The sequence below is a fragment of the Melozone crissalis genome, unplaced genomic scaffold (genome assembly GCF_028551555.1).
Source record: "Melozone crissalis strain CALT ecotype California unplaced genomic scaffold, PUWL_Pcris_2 ptg000061l_1, whole genome shotgun sequence".
Taxonomy (NCBI): Eukaryota; Metazoa; Chordata; class Aves; order Passeriformes; family Passerellidae; genus Melozone; species Melozone crissalis.
Genome location: NW_026535839.1, coordinates 16,137,456 through 16,150,637, shown reverse-complemented (window position 1 = coordinate 16,150,637; position 13,182 = coordinate 16,137,456). Strand labels below are relative to the sequence as shown.

The following is a 13,182-nucleotide window of genomic DNA, read 5'->3' as shown; positions in this document are numbered from 1 at the left end:
GCCCGCAGCCTCCTCCCGGCACTGCAGGCACCGAGCGCTGCCCAGCGCTGCCCGCCCGGCCTCGCTCCATACCGGGCACGGTCGCCACCCAGATGTCGCTTTTCGTCCAGCGCCGATCTCTTGCCTCCGCATTTCTCCAGCCCATCTCTGCTTTCATCCTCCAGGGTATCACCATCGGGAGAAGGCAGAGGCATTCCGCGGGTGTGGTTCTTTAATCGCACGGGAAACTCATTACTTTCTAATGCCATTATACGTAAACCAAAATGTATATTTTACCCTGTAGCTAATTATTATTTTATCCTTTTTGTTCAAAAGCACCTTCAACAACAGGCTCCCATAGAGAAAAAGGGAAGATAGCATATCCCGAAGAAAATGAGCTCTCAGGTTTATTAACACAAGCAGGACGAGAGCAATTGCATGGTTCTTGATGTCAGGGGGCCAATTGTTACAGGATTTAATGACGGGTACAAATAAAGATGCAGCTGAAACTCTCAAAGTAAAGTTTCAGGACTTGAAATATTTGACATCCCTTCCTACTGGATGCGCCTAGTATTTCCATAATTTATACAGATTTACATTTAATCAAACCACTGTAGTTTCCCTTTTCTCCAAAATCAATGTCTGAAGCACTAAAGGTCGTTAGTAAACTATTCGTCTAAGTATCTCTTAATGACGGTAGGCTATGTGTTCAAGAAAATAATTATGGGACCGTAGAACAAAAGTACAAGTCTTGAAACTGTGCTGACCACTAATCATTCCTCAAATGGGCTTGACTCCAGTACTTAAACCCCCCTCTGGCCAATCTCCCTGATACGGGAACGCCTCAAATCTCAGACTTCTATCCTAGTTAAAAAAATTCCAAAAATTTTCTGTTGTCGATATATTTGAGATCAACTAAACCCCCCCCCCAACATTATTGTGAGAAGACGACAAAAAAATAAAAATCTCTAAAACAGAAATCTTTCAGCACTCTCACCAGTGTAAAAAATAAAGATCATGAAGAGTAAAACTGAGTGAACTGCCAGCCAGGACACATAAACGAAGCCATCTAGACTCGGTATTGCATTACCCCCAAACCGGCGACAATCTCTTCTATCACTTAGAAAAAAGACTTAAAGGAACGTTCTACATTCATTTTCTTAATAAATCTAATCGGAAAAAAAATGATAACGAACGGGTTTGGCTACAGCTATACACGAGTTCCAAGCACACCTTTCTGAACAAATCAGTCAGGAAAGAAATATCTCCAACATCAAATGTCAGTGCTCTCCTTTTTTTTCCTCGACCCCGTCAGGCAGAATCAGCCACTCTCGTTCCACACACTACGAATCTCCTTTCAATGTTGATAACACATTCTGATTTATAGAGCTCGAGTGCTGAAGACAAAACTTCGAGCCTAAAGCTGAACCTCTGACCAAGGAAGAACCAAGGGCTTCCTGCTCCGCTTGAACGTGGGACAGCCCTTTGATAAATTCAGTTCATCACGGAGAGAGAACTGTGCAACTCAATTAAACATGACTCCGAGAAACAAGGAGAAACACTGAAAAACGCTGCAATTGGCCTAAAGGAGAGTTATCATAAAAACCTGTCATCTGAAGCTATTACTGAAGGAAAATGAAAACCTTCCGCCGCTACATGAGAATGCACACGACGAATACACATTGACACCAGGAAAAACCACGCGGGGAAAAAAACATGACTTTGCGGGAACTTTAAAAAGAGAAGAAGCTCAGGCATTACAGACCTGAGGTGCATCGGGCTCGGCGGGCTGCTCTCCCGCGACGAGGTCGTTGCTGTTCATGCTCGGCTTTCCGCAGAAATCGCCGCCCAGAAGCTCCTCCGCCGACAGGATGGGCACCGGCGGCGGCCAAGCGGCCTCGGGCACGGCGCGGGCGGGCGGCGGCACGCACAGGTTGTAGGAGTAGGGCAAGGTGCCCTCGCAGAAGTCGGCCGGGAAGGCGGCGCCGGCCAGCGAGAAGCGCTGCGCGCCCAGGCAGCGCAGCACGGCGGGCGGCCCGGCCCGGCGCAGCCGCGCCACCACGGCCAGCGCCACGCTCAGCACCAAGAGCGCCGAGAGCAGCGCCAGCGCCAGCACCAGGTAGAACTGCAGCTCGGCCGCCGCCGCCGCCGCCTCGGCGCCCGCCGGCCGCTCGCTCAGCTCCGGCAGCGCCTCCTGCAAGCTCTCGGCCAGCACCACGTGCAGCGTGGCCGTGGCCGACAGCGCCGGCTGCCCGTGGTCCTTCACCACGGCCACCAGCCGCTGCTTGGCCGCGTCCCGCTCGCCCACGGCGCGCGCCGTGCGCACCTCGCCGCTGTGCAGCCCCACGCGGAACAGCGCCGGCTCCGACGCCTGCACCAGCTCGTACGACAGCCACGCGTTGCGCCCCGCGTCCGCGTCCACCGCCACCACCTTGGCCACCAGGTAGCCGGCCTCGGCCGAGCGCGGAACCACCTCGAAAGGCGCCGCCGCCGCCCCTCCCGCAGCCTCTCCCGGCCCGGCCGCCGCCGCGGGCCAGAGCACCCTGGGCGCGTTGTCGTTGCGGTCCAGCACGAAGACGCGCACCGTGGCCGTGGAGCTGCGCGCCGGCGAGCCGCCGTCCTGCGCCCGCACGGCCACCGTGAACTCGCGGCACTGCTCGTAGTCCAAGGAGCGCTGCGCGTACAGCGCGCCGCTCCGCGCCTCCACCGACACCAGCGGCGCCGCGCCCGCCGCGCCCGCGCTGCCGCCCGCCAGCCAGTAGCTCACGCGCCCGTTGGCGCCCGCGTCCGCGTCCCGCGCCTGCACGCGCAGCACCAGCGCGCCCGCCGCGTTGTTCTCCGCCACGTACGCGCTGTACGCCGCCTCCTCGAACACCGGCGCGTTGTCGTTCACGTCCGACACCTCCAGCACCAGCTCCCTGCTGCTCCGCAGCGCCGGCCTGCCCCGGTCCCGGGCCACCACCGACACGCGATGCTCCGACGCCTGCTCGCGGTCCAGCGCGCCCGATGTCACCACCTTGTACGAGCCGCCGGAGGACGCCAGGATCGACAGCGGCGCCTCTCCCGACAGCTCGCACGTCACCTGACCGTTCTCGCCCGAATCAGCGTCGTTCACGTTCAGCACGGCCACCACATTACCGGCCGGCGCGTCCTCGGGCACGGGGCTCGACAGGGACAGAATTCTGATCTCCGGCGCGTTGTCGTTCTCGTCGGTGATGTCGATCTGCACTTCGCAATGATCAGTGAGTCCGCCGCCGTCCGTCGCCTCCAAGCCAAAAATGTATATCTTTTCCTTCTCAAAATCGAGTGGACCAACCGTCCTGATCTCTCCACTCTCGCTGTCGATAGTGAACACTGAGGGCACTTCATCTTGGATGTTGCCAAAGGAGTAGGACACTTGCCCGTTTGAGCCTACATCCGCATCCGTGGCCCGCACACTCAGCACCAGAGATCCCGCCTGCAGATTTTCCGGCACTCGAGCCTCGTAGACGCTTTTGCTGAACACGGGCGGATTGTCATTTGCGTCTGTCACGTTGACGTGAATCAGGACAGTCCCAGACCTGGTAGGTTCCCCACCGTCCACTGCTATCAGCACCAGCTCAAAGGAGCTCTGCTTCTCCCGGTCCAGCGGTCTCTCCAGTACTAATTCCGGATGCTTCCTTCCACCCAGCTTTTCTTTCACTGACAGTGAGAAGGACGGGTCGCTCGTGAGTTGATAAGTCAGCAGCGAGTTGCTGCCTACGTCTGCATCTCGGGCCATTTCCAAAGGAAAACGAGCACCGGGAGGGATTAATTCACCGATCTCGAGGTCCAGAACAGATTTGCTGAAAACTGGGGAGTTGTCATTCACGTCCACAATGGAAACCTCGACTTCAAAAACGTTCAGCGGGTTCTGCACCAGCGCCTCGAAGCTGACAGAGCAGGTCGCCGACTTGCCGCACATCTCCTCCCGGTCCAGCCTCTCGTTCACGTACAGGTTCCCGTTCTCCTCATTCACCGTGAAGTATTGCTTCTCCTCGCTCAGCCGCAGCTTGCGCGCCGGCAGCTCGTCCGCGCTGAGCCCCAGGTCCCGCGCCAGCGGCCCCACGAGCGAGCCTCTGCCCAGCTCCTCGGCGATGGCGTAGCGGACCCGCTCGGCCGCCGCCCGGCACCACACGCACAGCAGCAGCAGCAGCGCGCCCAGCAGCGCTCGCCCGCCGCCCGGCCCAAGCCTCTGCCGCCGCCTCACCGCCATTCTCTGCCCGCTGCGCTCGCCGCGCTCCTGCCTCCTGCCGCTGCCCTGCCTCCCTTCCGGCCGCTCTCGCCGACCACAACAGACACCGCTCAAAGGCACCCACACCGCTCGGGCCGCCTCTCGCCGCCGCCGCCGCTGCTGTCGGTGCCGCTGCCGCTGCGGCCGGCGCCGGGCGAGCGAGCAGCCTGCGGGGGCAGGACGCTGCGGCGGCGGCGGCTCCAGCGGCGCTCGGCGGCGGCCAACAGCGACACCCGGAGGCGCCGCCGCGACACTGCAGCCGCCGCACGGCCGCGCTCAAGGCCGCCCGGCTTTGGGCGGGGCTCAGCGCCTGCACCGGCCCCGGGGGCTCTCCCCGACCAAAAACACCGAGAGCGGGAGCTCTGTCCTTAATTCCACTCCAAAGCCTTTCTATCTGAGATGTGCTGACGGGTGCTTTTTAGGGCATTCTTAGGAGTCAAATTGAACAGTAAGAAGCAAATATATATTTCAGGGGTGTAAAGAATGGAATTCAGCTACTCTTCATAAAAAGACGGCGCATCTACAGCAGCAATAAAGGATAATATAGGGAAGACCTCAAAAGCTTTTTCTCACTTTCTCCCATGAATTGTTATTCATTATGTTTTTCATTAATTGAGATGAATTAGATGAAGATACAGATCAGCCTAAAGCAATGCAAGCATACCCTATCCCAACATAGCAGAATTACATTTACTCCTTTCTTTCTGACTCATTAACGTTGCTTCATTTACATCTCCATATCTGTGTGTGTGACAATGGAAAACGCAATGCAACGCTGTGTCCTTCATAGAGTCAAACAATATTATCAGTTCTCAAGATAAACTTTCTCTAAAGGCCATGTAATCCACACCTTTCACATGAAAAGTAGCACTTCCGGCTAGACTTGTATGTTGGAGGCACGTCCAAAACTTCTTTGGGCAATATCTTCCCTTTTATCCCAACTCACACTGAAAGTCTTTTTGCTCATCAAAACTGCCCTTGTCATAGTTAAAAACATTGTTGGCATTTCTACAAAAGCTGACCCAGGAAAAGAGAGCTCAGTCCATATTTACTATAAACTTATTCATAACTGAAAGAGCAAAACAATATTTGAAATGTCTACACAGACGTATCGTTTCTGTGTGATTGAAGACACAAACTACTTCAGTCATTCATCATAACAGAGATGTTCCAACCCTCAGGCAACTTCCATGATCCTTCTGGGAACTCTAGACTGTCTATTTGGGATACTGGCCAAAGATCTCCATGCAGTCTCTGCACTGACAAAAAGAGTCCAGAGGAGGGAAGGAAATCCCTCAACCTGCCAGGCAGAGTGCTTGTCATGCAGTGCAGAGCACAATTCCAGCAGCAGGTGCCCATGGGCACCTCATGCCCCACCTCATCACCCACCAATAACCCAAACCACTTCTCTGCAAAGCTCTTCCCTATCCCCCACACTCTCGGCAAACTGGGAATTGCCCCACCCCAGCTGCAGGACCTTGCACTTTGATCCATTCCATGATGGCTGCACGGGGCCACTTCTCCAGCCCATCCCTGGCTGCCATCTCTGCCCTGCAGTCAATCAGCTCCAATCGGTGTCAGCTGCAAATTGCCTGAAGGTGCCTCAATCCCATTGGCCATGCAGGTGCTGAACAGAACTGGGCCCAGTCAGGGCCCTGGAGGGACAGCACAAGTCACTGCTTTGCACCTGGACATGGAGCCACTGTCTGCAACTCTCTGCAGGTGACTCTCCAGCCTGTTCCTCAGCCATCTGACAGCCTCCAGCTGATTGCCCAGCAGGTTCCTCTGGGTGATGGCCCGGGGGACACTGCACACCTTCTCCCACCGGGCCCGGCTCTGTCCATGCAAACCTTGGCTGGCCTGGGTGGTCACTCTGCACTTGGACAGCTGCAGCAGAGATGATCCTGCATGATTACACCACAGACAAAATGTTCCTGGCTGAGCACACCAGGAGTGCTTGTGAAACCCTTCCTCTGTGCACCTGGAAATATCCCAGGGGTGTGTGGGAACTGCACCTGCACTCGGGCAGCTGGCACAGAGGAGACCTTCCACAGGAGATCAGACACCCTGAGCCTGAGCTCATGACAACAAGCACTGCAAGAGCCAGAAAAACATGGAAATGGACAGATGCAATAACATTTTGTAGGTCTGCCTTGCTCTACAGAAGCAACTCAAATCCCACTGGACTACATCAGGCACAGCCTGGTGTTATCTGTGACATGTGACAAGCAAGGCAATGACCCAGTTCTTCTCCAGCCTCCTACACAGAGCTCCCCTCTCTGCTTTTTCTTCCATGCCAGGCCACTGTGAGGTTTTGCTCGTGGCCATCTCCTCACTGCTCAAATCCATCATGAGATGATAATGCACTGCAGCCACACCCAGAAGGGAGGGACAATTGTCTGCTCACCATCATTATGATAAGGAACTGAAGGATTCTAGAGCACACAAATGATAAACAATCATAATAAAAAATCAACAGTCGTGCAACTGAGAATGGCTCATGAAACCATTGGCTTAGGGGGACTCTTCTCCCCATCCTTATCACATGCTCTGTTCCACAGAGAGGCAAAATCTACTAAAGTCATATTTACCTCTATTTCTCCCAACAGGAACAGGAAGAAAAGTCATTCCAATATCTCCTTCCTTCCACTCCCACTGCAACAAGAACAAGGGACATCAACACACCATACATTACTCACAAAATGTTGGATTGTTGATAATAAGAATACCCACATACTGAGTAAATCAAGGGAAATGAAACAAAGCAAAAAACCCACAGAAAATCCAAACACATGAATCAGATCAGGCAAGGAAGCATTAAAAGACAACCAGAAGTCAGAGACTCCCAGTGTCAAGTCTTCTAGGCCTTTATTGCAGGCCTTAAATTTCATACCTGAGAGCACCTGGAAGTCACTGAGAAGCTGCACGTGTGTGGCCCTCAGGACTTGCATGGGACAATAGCACAGCAGGTTCATTTGAAGAATCAGTCATCTCCTCAGTAACTATTTCTACTGCATGGCCTGCTCACCTTGCACAGTTATAAACCCATCTTTCTAATAAGCTTCTCATTGGCCTCTTTCTCAAGGTAAATTTTCTGACAAATTACAACAGATTCTCTTCTGGCTTCTCCTTCATAGCCCCCACACACTGTTCAAGCTGAAGTGATTGAAGTAAGGATGTGATGAAAAACCACAGCCACTGTCTCCTATTTAAAATACTGACCAGGAATGTGAAAATGAGTTGCAACCTTCCTAAAGACAAAGCCCTGAATGAAAATGTAATTACAATTCTGAAGAAACTCTATATCACAGTGTGGCATAGAGATACAGATAATGGAGCTTTCACACAGGATTAATCAGCTCTTCCACCCAACAAGTATGGTTCAACATGAACAGTTGCTGTGGAAACTGTTCCTCTTGGAGGACTGACATTGTCTTTCATGACAGAGACACCAGGATCAGAACACCAATGGCACTGCCTTTGGCACAAAGCATGAAATCAAACCATTTCTCTGCCAAACCCACACTGAATCCCCCATTTGCCTGGCACAGAACTGAGCTCTCACCCTCCTCACTCTGCATTCACAGCCTTCAGTTTCACCATCAACACCAACCACAGTTTTGGTTCCATGTTGGCCACAGAGAAAACAACACCTTGGGGAAACATCCATTCATGAAGTTTTATTTGTTGAATGAAATATTCAAGGTCAGGCTGGTTGGGGCTCTGAGCCACCTGCCCTGGTGGAAGATGTCCCTGCCCATGGCAGAGCAGCTGGAAAAAGAGGATCCTTAAGGTCCTTTGCAACACAAACCATTCTCTGATTCTGGGTTTCTAGAATAATATGATTACATGTACAGCTTCAAGTGATGGATGAGACATACTCTCCCTACGGGACAATTCTATGTTTTGGAGTTTGCAGGATTACCAGACACTGTGAGGATCAACTGTACTCGTTGACAAAAATACAAGCAAACCAACAAAGAACCCACAAACCCCAACACAAACAAATCAACCAAAAAAACATTATCAACTCTGCCAAGAATGGAAAACACTAGAAGAGTATCCATCATGGCCTCACATTGCAGATTGGGTCAACTGCAGTATATGCACAACCCAGCAAACTGGACTGAAACCCATACACAGGGGCCTCACACAGGAGTCACTACACAGGCCCCAGGCTGTCATTTCCTTGGATAGTAAGAGGAACAAAAATCTTAGAACCACAGCTAGCGACCTCATCTAAATATCAGGACAAATAGAATTGGACAAAATTCATTCATTCATTTTGAATTGAATCACACTGAACTCCAGCACCAGCCCTGTCTCTCCATACACAGACTTCTTCTCTCTGGTCAAACATAACATGGAAGCAAACTCTGCATACAGACATCATTACATGAAAGTTGTGTGCAGATCTTCTCAGAGCCCAAGCATCACAACTAAGGTTATTCTACTCTGTCATAGTACTTCAACAAGAGGGAAATGTAACAAAGGCCATAAATTATTTCCAGCTCTGTCAATCACCCACACATCCAAGAATCACCTCAAAGGCATCATCACCATTCTTCAGCACATGGACTCCTCAAGGATGTGGGACTTCCACTCTGATGCAAAGGAATATGGAACCCAAACTAGGCCATTTCAGTCCAAACCACACAACTGAAAATCATACGACTCCTCCTGACTCATTTTCAGAAGGCCAGCAATAGCCCTGGGGATCAACAACACACATGCCATGTCTCCACCAGCACCTCCTCACACACCACACAACCAACACTTCCATGTAAACCCGTCACAGCTCCCATGGTTAGAAGAGACCTTCAGAATGTAGAGAGGCTCTACCAAGAGGAAAGTTGCTCAGACAGTATCTACTTACTATTGCCAATATTAGACATCTCACCCTAGCCATGGGAAAAGAAAAAGCATTTATTACAGAGACATTTTCAAAAACATGTCTATGGAAGTTTCTCCCTTTTCACCTATAACCGTGAAGGAACGATCCTCGGATCATCAGAAGAATGAGACAGAAAGTTAACACCTGCAGAATTGAACAGCTCAAAACTCTCTTCTGGATTATATAACTCAGAGTATATGATTAATAATGTTGTTTATAGGCACTGAACACAGAGCTTGCAATTCCCATACCACATATAAGTACAAAATTAAGCTTTGCATTGACACCATTACTATGACCAACAAATACTTATTGTGAACGTGCAGGGTTCTCCATGCAGCTGGAATACAGATTTTCTAAACAATTATTTGGGGAGAAGAACTCCACATTCCTTCATGCTAGAGATAGAAACTGGACAGGGAATGAAGGAAAACATTCTCTTGAGTTATTCAGCAGACATTCACACACAGCTCACAGCACTCAGATTTCCTACCCTTCACACCATCCATGCTGTCCTTTCACGCAGGTAGCTTAAAAGCATGTGACATTGGGGGCCCATTTCTCCAGACCATTTCTCTTCCCAGCACCAATTTCACACAGCTGTCTGTACATCTCTGTGCTATGGAAACTACATTTGCTGCTAACTGAAGTTCTGTGAAGAGACTTGAGAGGTCTTAAAGGAAAACCTGAGCAGTCTTTCAAGAGACACTGACTCAGTGAATATCTGCTCACAGGGAATTATGCCCACCTTGTATCTCCCACTGCACCTCGAATCTTTCCTTCCCATCCAGGCAATTCTACTGCCATGCTAAATACTTTCTACCCAAGAACCCTCCAGCTCCTTCTGACATAGTTCTAACTTAAAAAACAAGAAACAACCAAAGCAGTTCTGCCATTTCCTCCTCCACATGCAGCCATACACAGCCTTTTTGAAGAATCACAACTTCAAGAGGATTCTTCATCCCTATAATAGACAGACGAACATCATCAAGGACCACTTCTTGCCTGGTCCCATCCTCTCTTGGCAACAAAAACAAACGCACCAATGACACAAACACTTTTCCTGCTACCTACACTATGTATCATAGCGATAAACGAGAGCAATAAAGGCAGAGAACAGTGTGCACAGAGGTTCCACACAAAGCCATGAGAATTTTGTTCACGACACATTCTACCTCTTAAAGCACACTTGCTGTTGGGAAGACACATAAACCATCTAAAAACTGTTATTTCCTAATACCATGATCCATCCCTTCAGAAAGGCTAACGCTACCAGGAACACAGATTCTACACAGCACAGCTGATATAGTAGAAAGAGTACATGAAACAGGATCAAATTCCCAAACTCCGACCTCACCAACAAGGTGCCAACAGCAGCCTTATCGCTCTTTCCTTCTTCACATACTGGAAGGCTAAGGATTCACCCCATGTTCACATACTGACAGCAATGGGCAACAAAACCTCAGAACTACACCAATGCAACCCTTACCATGCTTTTAGACAAAGTGTCCTATGAAAAATAGAACACACGGCGGGGGAAAGGTCAGGGCAGTCTCAGGAGAATACGTCGAGGAGAAAACCTGCACAGAGGAACTCACCGAGGAAGGGGCGGAGTCCGAGGGGAGGGCGCCGGCCGCGTCCCCGTCCCCGAGCAGCGGCGCGGGCTCGTCGGGCGGCGGCCGGGCCGGGAGGGTGTCGCAGCAGCTGGCGGCCGAGAAGCGCAGGTGGCTCTTGCGCGAGTCGGCCGTGAGCGACACGTCGTGCGAGTAGGACCGCAGGAAGGCGCGCACGCCGTCGATGCCCACGAAGTGCGAGACGGGCACGCCGCGCGAGGCGCCGCCGTCCGGCGGCAGCAGCTGCCGGCGGTGGCAGCGGCGCAGGCGCAGCGCCAGCAGCAGCAGCAGGAAGGCCACGAAGAGGCACGAGACGGCGGCCACGGCCAGCACGAGCCAGCGCGTCAGGCTGGCGGCCGGCTCGCCCGGCGCCGCCGCCTCGTGCGCCGCGCCGCCCAGCTCGGCCAGCAGCTCGGCCACGCTCTCGGCCAGCACCACGCTCAGCGTGGCCGTGGCCGACAGCGCCGGCCGCCCGTGGTCCCGCACCAGCACCACCAGGCTGTGGCGCGCCGCGTCGCGGGCCAGCGGCGAGCGCGCCGTGCGCACCTCGCCGCTGTGCGGCCCCACGCGGAACAGCCCCGGCTCCGTCGCCTTGGCCAGCTCGTACGACAGCCACGCGTTCTGCCCCGCGTCCGCGTCCACCGCCACCACCTTGGCCACCAGCGCGCCGGCCTCCGACCAACGCGGCGCCAGCTCCACGCCCGACCACGCCGCCGCTGCGGCCGCCGGCGGGTACAGCACCTGCGGCGCGTTGTCGTTCTCGTCCACGATCTGCAGCCGCACCGACACGTTGCTGCTCAGCGCCGGCGCGCCGCCGTCCTCCGCCCGCACGCACAGCTGCAGCTCGCGCACCTGCTCGTAGTCCAAGGAGCGCAGCGCGTACAGCGCGCCCGTCTCCGCCTGCACCGACACGTACGACGACAGCGGCGCGCCCCGCATCCGCCCCTCCGCCAGCCGGTAGCGCACGCGCGCGTTCTGCCCCCAGTCCGCGTCCGTGGCGCGCACCGTCAGCACCAGCGCGCCCGCCGCGTTGTTCTCCGCCAGCCGCGCGCTGTAGCGCTCCTCCGCGAACACCGGCGCGTTGTCGTTCACGTCCAGCACCCGCAGCGCCACCACCGCGCTGCTCTGCAGCGACGGCGACCCGCCGTCGGCCGCCCGCACCGTCACGTTGTACTCCGACACCTGCTCCCGGTCCAGCTCTCTCGCTGTCACCACACGGTAGTAGTCTTCATAGGACTTCTCCAGCCGGAACGGGACGCCCCCGTCGAGGGAGCAGCGCAGCTTGCCATTCACCCCCGAGTCCCGGTCCTGCACATGCAATAGGGCCACAACAGTTCCCGACGGGGCGTCCTCCGGGATCTCGTTAAGCTTTGATGATACTGTCAGTTCAGGCGCATTGTCGTTCACATCCGTCACGGTGATCGTGACTTTTGCTGTGTCGAAAAGTGCTCCACTGTCATGTGCCCGCACCTCCAATTGGTACAAATTGCCTTCTTCGAAATCCAGGGTCCGCAACAGCTCGATGGTTCCAGTTTCAGTATTCAGATGGAAAATACTCGATGTCACGTCGTTCCCTTTCTTCAAAGAGTATTTCACGTGCCCATTTAGACCCTCGTCGGCGTCCGTGGCCTTGACAGTCACGAGGACAGAGCCCACGGGCACGTCCTCGGGCACACGCACCGTGTACTCCGCCTGGCTGAACACGGGCGCGTTGTCGTTCGCGTCCAGCACCGTCACGCGGATCCGAGCCGTGCCCGTCCGTGCCGGATCGCCGCCGTCCATCGCCCTCAGCACCAGCTCGTGAAACGCCGCCTCCTCCCGGTCCAGCGCCTTCGCCAGCACCAGCTCGGGACGCTGATCGCCGCCGGGGCCCGCCTGCACGGCCAGCGAGAAGTGCTCGTCACCGCTCAGCTCGTAGCTCTGCAGCGAATTCCTGCCCGAATCAGGATCATGAGCGTCTGGCAGGGGAAAGCGAGATCCTGGGGATGTCGTTTCGCTCATTCTCAGCTCTGTTTCTGCCTCTGTGAAGCTCGGCGCGTTGTCGTTAATATCCGTGATTTCTATTTCGATTCCATAAACCTGCATCTCTCCCTCCACTATCAGCTCACAGCGCAGCACGCATTTCTCCACCAGCCGGCAAAGCTGTTCTCTATCAATCCTCTCTGCCGTCACTAAATGTCCCGTCTTCCCGTGCAGAGAGAAGTACTGAGTCCTACCCCTTTCCGTGATGTGAGCGCCGCCCTCTAATAGCGCCGGCTGCTGAAGCCCCAGGTCTTTGGCTACATCGCCCACGAACGAGCCCTTGGGCATCTCCTCGGGCACCGAGTAGCGCAGCTGCCCCCACGCCGCCTCCCACGCCGCCAGCAGCACGGCCCAGAGCAGAGCTCGCTGCCGCCGGCCCCAGCGCCTCCCCGCCGCGCACATCTCCACAGCGGAACAGCCTG

At 54.2% G+C, this 13,182-nt stretch overlaps 2 protein-coding genes across 2 annotated transcripts; both read right to left on the bottom strand.

Annotated features, from left to right (window-relative positions):
- Nucleotides 1-1,729: 1,729 nt before the first annotated feature.
- LOC128944483 (protocadherin gamma-B5-like) lies at nt 1,730-4,240 on the bottom strand. Its single transcript, XM_054287761.1, has one exon. The coding sequence runs from the start codon at nt 4,211-4,213 to the stop codon at nt 1,730-1,732; it is 2,484 nt and encodes an 827-aa protein (XP_054143736.1). The 5' UTR covers nt 4,214-4,240.
- A 62-nt stretch (nt 4,241-4,302) lies between these two features.
- Nucleotides 4,303-13,162, bottom strand: LOC128944482 (protocadherin gamma-A10-like). The gene is made up of 5 exons (XM_054287760.1): nt 10,724-13,162; nt 6,823-6,886; nt 5,919-6,135; nt 5,178-5,239; nt 4,303-4,541 (listed from the first exon to the last, which is right to left on the bottom strand). Exons 1-5 carry the CDS (start codon nt 13,160-13,162, stop codon nt 4,303-4,305), a joined length of 3,021 nt encoding a protein of 1,006 aa, XP_054143735.1.
- Nucleotides 13,163-13,182: the final 20 nt, after the last annotated feature.

Excerpts from the sequence above, each read along its gene's own strand:
- LOC128944483 (XM_054287761.1), bottom strand. The coding sequence starts at position 4,213 with ATGGCGGTGAGGCGGCGGCAGAGGCTTGGGCCGGGCGGCGGGCGAGCG.
- LOC128944482 (XM_054287760.1), bottom strand. The coding sequence starts at position 13,162 with ATGTGCGCGGCGGGGAGGCGCTGGGGCCGGCGGCAGCGAGCTCTGCTC. Across the intron at positions 6,887-10,723 it reads CGGACTCCGCCCCTTCCTCG|TGGGAGTGGAAGGAAGGAGA; the intron begins GTGAGTTCCTCT and ends TTCTTGTTGCAG. Across the intron at positions 4,542-5,177 it reads TGAGCAAAAAGACTTTCAGT|GCGCTGAGCCCCGCCCAAAG; the intron begins GTGAGTTGGGAT and ends GGGCCGGTGCAG.